A 6,387-nucleotide genomic window follows, 5' to 3' on the forward strand; every position below is an offset into this window, starting at 1 on the left:
AAATTGAAGCTGCTCACTTTTTGGCTTAGTTTCTATTCTGCCCTGAAGGTGAAAAGAAAGTTGGTTGTAGTATTTATAAAAGGTAGGCCTCAGGTCAAGTGGGCTTGGTTCTTTTTCAGAGCTATCCATGCTGAGTTCAGGCATAGGGATGCTTTCCCTGCCCTATTCGTTAATGGGTTTCACCCTGCAGTCTGTAATTTTAGCTAAGAAACAGACACTAAGTTTAAAAGTCCACCTATTGAACTAAGTTGGTCTCCAAAATACATCTTTCTGGCATTTAGCTAGCTATTGTAAAACCATTTTATATTTTAAAAAATATGTCTATAAAGGAAATCTTGATTTTAAGATTGACTACTCTGTGCACTGGGAAGAGAGGGAGGACTGAGTCTGAAAGGTAGTTTAGATTTACATAACATGTCTTACCTTTAAGGTGATTTTCCTGGCCATCTTGTCTTAACTAGGCCCTTACCTACATCCTCCTTTGTTGATCTGAGCAAATGATGGTAGATGATTAGGCCTGAAGTCTCTGTGCTTTTGAGATACACATTTTCTCTCCTTTGTTTCACCTAAGAGGCATCCCTTTAGAAGTGTAAATGTACGGTTCTATAACTAACAATTACTTAGGACAATGAAATAGGTAATTGGAAAATGGATAGTCTGAATAGAGGAAAGAAAAATTATTTGTAAACTGGCCAATGAAAAACCTTCATGAAAGCTATAAGACGTGCTTCTGTGTGTCTGTATATCTATGTATCTATATATGTTAGGTGTATGTGATATTTCTATGTGTTCTAAAATGATACTGGCTAGATAAAACTAGTTTTAAAATTGTTGGTATAGTAAAATAGGAATATCTCCAGAATTGTCACTATTAAATATAATTCAAACATTTTTGCCTGGATCTACTGATCAGACAGGTTTATGCTGTCTCTAATACATGTTTTAAGGTAACAAAACTGCTGCTTCTGTAATATTTTTGATACTTGCTTGATTTATCTGTAAGCTAAAGTTATAAGGGCTGGCTGCTGGGCTTCCCTGAAGCCTTGCACACATCTTACTATGAGCTTACATAAGTATTTGGTTTTGAGCCTCTGGATACTGGGACATGGCCAAGTGGCTGTTGTGGGCTTGGGGACACAGCCTGTGTTCTCAATGCCTGGGGCACCAGCTCCAAGGCAGAGCCAGACCCGATATGGCCCAGCTTTGCTTCTTAGTTATACTAGGAAGAGTCAGATCCTCCAGGCATTCTCTTTACAGCTCCGTCCTGTGTTCTGACGTCTACACCTGTTGTGTAAATTCAGGTTTCAGAAGGTCCCTGCCTTTCATAGCTGTCCTGGGTGCCATGTGGTATTCGAGACTCAGTATGACTGAAGAAGACATTCAGTAGTGTGCCTGTGTCATAGTTTGAACATTCTTTTCAGTAATTTAAAAATCTTAAAGACACATTATGTTAAATTAAGTAATAGATAATAATAAAATGTTTGAGTCATTTCTAAGTTATTATAACATACCAAAACATTCATTGTTAAACATAAGCTTAAGTTTCTATACTTTATCTTATTTTATATCATATAGAAAAGCTAAATATATTTAGATCTGTTAGTAAATTTAAAAATTGAGGAAACACATCTCTTTTATTTTATTTTATCTTTATTTTTTGAAATGAGAGTCTTGCTGTGTTGCCCAAGCTGGTCTCGAATTCCTGGGCTCAAGTGATCCTCCTGCCTTGGCTTCCCAAAGTGCTGGGATTACAGGTGTGAGCCACCATGCCCTGCTGGGAACATATCTTCCTAAAAAATTATGAAATGGTTTTTACCTATAAAAACTGATATAAAACAGTTCAAATTACTTCCTAGGTTTTTCACTGGAAATTAGGGTTACTAAGGATTGAAATTGTGGTTAATTTTAATTGTAATAGTTAACTGTAGTTAAAACTACGAGATAAAAAAGATACAATTCTGTATACAGAGTGTATTAAGTGAGATACAGCCAGAAGGAGGGGACACAACAGAGGCAGGTGAGAGCTGCTGCCCTGCCATAGCCATGACTGTGGTGAACTTGCCCCCAGAAGAATATGAAAAAGCAGAGTGACTTGGTTAAGGGAAAGCACCAATGTGATGGACTTTCTGTTTCCTCCTGCAAGCAGAGGGACTTGGAGACCATTCAGCAGAAGCAGAAAAGGGCAAATGAAAAGAAGGAGGACCCACGCCGGGCACGGTGGCTCACGCCTGTAATCCCAGCACTTTGGGAGGGCAAGGCAAGTGGATTACCTGAGGTCAGGAGCTCGAGACCAGCCTGGCCAACATGGCAAAACCCTAACTCCATTAAAAATACAAAAAAAAAAAAAAAAAAAGCCAGGTATGGTGGCACACGCCTATAATCCCAGTTACTCAGGAGGCTAAGGCAGGAGAATCACTTGAACCCAGGAGGCAGAGGTTGCAGTGAGCTGCGATCACGCCACTGCACCCCAGCCTGGGCCACAGAGTGAGATTCCGTATCAAAAAAAAAAAAAAAAGAAGAAGAAGAAGAAGAGGAGGAGGAGGAGGAGGAGGAGGAGGAGGAAGAAGAAGGAGGAGAAGAAGAAGGAGGGGGATCCAAGTAGATATGTGGCTCTGTGTCCAGCCCTCTTGCCCTTCGCCAGTGTGCCTGAAGCCAGTCCAACCAGACTCACATTTCCTCCTGTAGTGCTCACAGGTGCCAGCACCGATGGCACTCCCTTTGCCCTGAGTCTGCAGGGCATCTCTTTGTGCTTCCTGCCCCTCAGGTAGCCTCTCTCCCTCTGGGCCACTCCTCAGGGTCAAGTGGTTATCCCTTCCCAGTGTTTTTTATTCCTGTGGGGTTCACTCCAAATTATTAAAAGTCACATTGTAATTCAAATAAATAAATAAAGTGAGATGTGTGTTTTTTGGTGAAGAACCTTATAAAAAAGACAAGAGGATGGGTATGTTGTTAAAGAAAAAGTAATTTTGTTTCTTTTTGAGGTTATGTAAAAGTTGTTTCAAAATGAAGGAAAACATGTTATAGATAAAACTAAATGAATATAACAAGTTGGGGGAAAAAGATAAAAAGAATTATGTAAGAGATTATAATCTTTTAAGATTATAAGATATTATGTAAGAGATTAAAATAGATTATTTTATAAAATATAAGGTGTCCATTGTATGGAAATCTTATTTTTTGTGTTGAAAAGCTGGCTGAGATTAGATGTATTTGTTTATGAGGGGTATTTTGTTTTTGTTTTTGTTTTTAAGAGATGGGATCTTGCTCTGTCACCCAGGCTGGAATGCAGTGGGGCAACCTTAGCTCACTGCTGCCTCCAGCTCCTGGCCTTGAGGGATTTTCCTGTTGCAGCCTCCTGAGTAGCTAGAACTACAGGTGTGTGCCACCACTCCTGACTAATTTATTTTATTATTATTATTATTATTGTAGACATAAGGGTCTTGCTATGTTACCTAGGCTGGTCTCAAACTCCTGGCCTCAAGTGATCCTCCTGCCTCAGCCTCCCAAAGTGCTGGGATTACAAGTATGAGACACCGTACCCACCCTGTGTTTATAAAACTTTCTTAAAATTAATTTTAGTATTGATAATACACTAATACAAAAGTAAAATTTAATTTTCTCCTTTGAACAAGGAGTTTGTGAAGTATTAATACATGAGACAGCAAAAGAAATATTGTTAACCCTTTAAGTAAGCTGCAAAAAAAAAAAAGGGAAGAGAAGGAGAGACAGATTGTGTTTCATGCTGTCTTTATTAGGTCTTTTGATTATTTGGAAAATTGACTGTCCTCTCCATCAAAGAATAAATTTTTTTGCTTTTTAAAACCTTTTGATGGCCGGGTGCGGTGGCTCACACCTGTAATCCGGGCACTTTGGAAGTCCGAGGCGGGTGGGTCACGAGGTCAGGAGATAGAGACCATTCTGGTTAACACGGTGAAACTCCGTCTCTACTAAAAATACAAAAAAATTAGCTGGACATGGCGTCATGTGCCTGTAGTCCCAGCTACTCGGGAGGCTGAGGCAGGAGAATTGCTTGAACCTGGGAGGCGGAGGTCGCAGTGAGCTGAGATTGCACCACTGCACTCCAGCCTGGGTGACAGAGCAAGACTCCGTCTCAAATAAAACAAAATTCTGATATATTATCAGTCATAATTGTGCCTAATATGTGAAATTATTGTAAGCCACACAAATAAGCAAATTTTCTTGTCAATTGCATCTTTAACCGTGACCATTTTAAGTCTTGTCCGCAGTTAATTGCTTAATGTTTATGCATTTTCTGAAAGCTCTTTACAAGCAAGTAAAATTCTAAAGTATTGTATCTTTAAGCAGGTTGGCTCCTGGAAAGGATGGAAAGGACCCTGACAAAAACTCTTAAATACAGATTTCTGATTACTTTAGGATCATTTGGACTAAGTAAGAATTCATAGAACTCGAATGAAAAGATTGACTGGTTTATAAAACTGCTAACTCAAGCATGATAATAATTAAATACCAAAGAAATACTTTGCCAGATTTTCATGTTAAAGCAGCCATACCAAAATTATTAAGATATTCAATTTGAATGAGCTCCACAGTCCAAGGCAAATTACCTATGATAACCCATTTAATAAGCAATGTTATGTACCTGAACTGCAGAAACAAAGTTGGTATTTAAGAGGATATAAATCCAATGTTAAGCATGGATTAAGTGCAAATCGTTCTTTGCTCAATTAAACCCTGTTAAATTTAATTTGTCTAAAATTTTTCTTTTAACACTAATAAGTAGCCAAGCCAGGATTTGAACCTGGTGGTCTGGTACTTAAAACCCACTCTCTTAACCACTATACCACAGTGCCCCTGGGTTATCAGCAGCACCTGTTAAATACACAGGCTGTTAAGAGTCCAGTGGTGATTATGTCACCTTCTTGCACTTATTTAAATTCTTGCCCCTTTCTGAGTGTCCCTGTCTTCATCTGTAATGCAAAGGAGATGAACTAGATTTTTAGGGACCCTCCAGTCCTCCCATGTGTGCTATATCTTCACAAGTGGACTAAACCAAAACCTAAACCTTTTGTGATGCAAGCTTTTATTGTCTGTTAGGAAGAACTTAATGGAGGCTTTCAAAGGTTATTGAGGACCCAGCGTCCTGGGACAAAAAGCTGTAAACCAGAATATCACATTCATTTCAAGTCATTCATCCTAGGAATGTATGCTGAGCACCAACTGGTGCTGGATTCGGTGTTATCCACCAGCTATCACAGTGCGTAGGAGCCACACAGGATCTTCCTCATGGAGCTAATAGCCTGGGGGTGACAGTCAGGCTAGGGGTGGGATCCACCAAACAACACAGACTGAGGAATTACACGGGAGATGAAGGTGATGCTTGGGATGCCATGAGCAAGCATAGCAACGGGATCCGGCCTTATGAGAAGGATCAAAAGGACATGATTTTTTATTTTGTGACCATGGCCGGCTCTGAGAGTTTGTTCTCTAAGACTGCTAACAGCTCTGCATGAGAGAGACACAATGTTTTAGGCCACACTCTCTTTTCTTGCTGTTATATGTTTGTCCAGCCTACTCTCATTGCCTGAGTAGCAATAAGAATAACACAAATGACCTCAGGGTGATATTTGGATCATTGCTTCTCATTTCACCAATACTGCAAAACCGCATGACAGAAGGACTGCAAGTGCTTTGCCCCTCAGAGCAGTCATGACCAGGTGCCTTTCCACCCAAAAAGGGACTGAAAGAGGAGTGGGCAGGGTTGACCAGGTGGGCCTGCAATAGGGAAGCAGCAGGCAGGAAGATGCTACAAATTGGAGCACTCCAGCCTGAGCTGCCTGGAGTGGGTCCTAATGTTGCCTGACTGCCCCATCAAAAGATGGTGAGGGGAATTGGTGAAATATAAATGCCTTCCATTTGTTCCACTCAGGGTGCTATTAGGAGCACACGGAAAGAATTTTGGTGTCAGATTTTTATTCAAAAAGCCTCACTCAGATAACGGGGTATTTTCCTTACATAATAACCTGCTTATGATCAGACTTCCCTCATATTTTTTTAAGCTCTTCAACTTCAAGCCTCACTTACAAAAGCAAGCTTGTCCAACCCATGGCGCACGGGCCACACATGCAGCCCAACACAAATTTGTAAACTCTTAAAATATTATGAGACATTTTTGTGATTTTGTGTTGTTGTTTTTAGCTCATCAGCTATGAGTAGTGTTAGTGCATTTTTTTGTGTGGACCAGGACAAGCCTTCTTCCAATGTGGTCCAGGGAAGCCAAACAATTGGACACTCCTGCACAAAAGCAAAGCTTTGGTTTCTTTTTTCTTTTCTTTTCTTTTTTTTTTTTTTTTTTTGAGACGGAGTCTCACTCAGTCGCCCAGGCTGGAGTGCAGTGGTGCGATCTGG

The 6,387-nt window shown here is 40.2% G+C and overlaps 1 protein-coding gene across 1 annotated transcript; it reads left to right on the forward strand.

Moving 5' to 3' along the window:
- Nucleotides 1–2,030: 2,030 nt before the first annotated feature.
- On the forward strand, nt 2,031–5,110 carry LOC117099260 (small EDRK-rich factor 2-like). The gene is made up of 2 exons (XM_033238713.1): nt 2,031–2,286; nt 5,077–5,110. The coding sequence occupies exons 1-2, from the start codon at nt 2,075–2,077 to the stop codon at nt 5,108–5,110; spliced, it is 246 nt and encodes an 81-aa protein (XP_033094604.1). The 5' UTR covers nt 2,031–2,074.
- Nucleotides 5,111–6,387: the final 1,277 nt, after the last annotated feature.

Source organism: Trachypithecus francoisi, unplaced genomic scaffold (assembly GCF_009764315.1).
Source record: "Trachypithecus francoisi isolate TF-2019V2 unplaced genomic scaffold, Tfra_2.0 Lachesis_group16, whole genome shotgun sequence".
Taxonomy (NCBI): Eukaryota; Metazoa; Chordata; class Mammalia; order Primates; family Cercopithecidae; genus Trachypithecus; species Trachypithecus francoisi.

What these genes read in the sequence shown, in the direction of transcription:
- LOC117099260 (XM_033238713.1), top strand. Translation starts at nt 2,075, where the DNA reads ATGAAAAAGCAGAGTGACTTGGTTAAGGGAAAGCACCAATGTGATGGA. An exon ending in TTACCTGAGGTCAGGAGCTC is followed by an intron (nt 2,287 to 5,076) that starts GAGACCAGCCTG and finishes ATTGTCTGTTAG; the next exon opens with GAAGAACTTAATGGAGGCTT.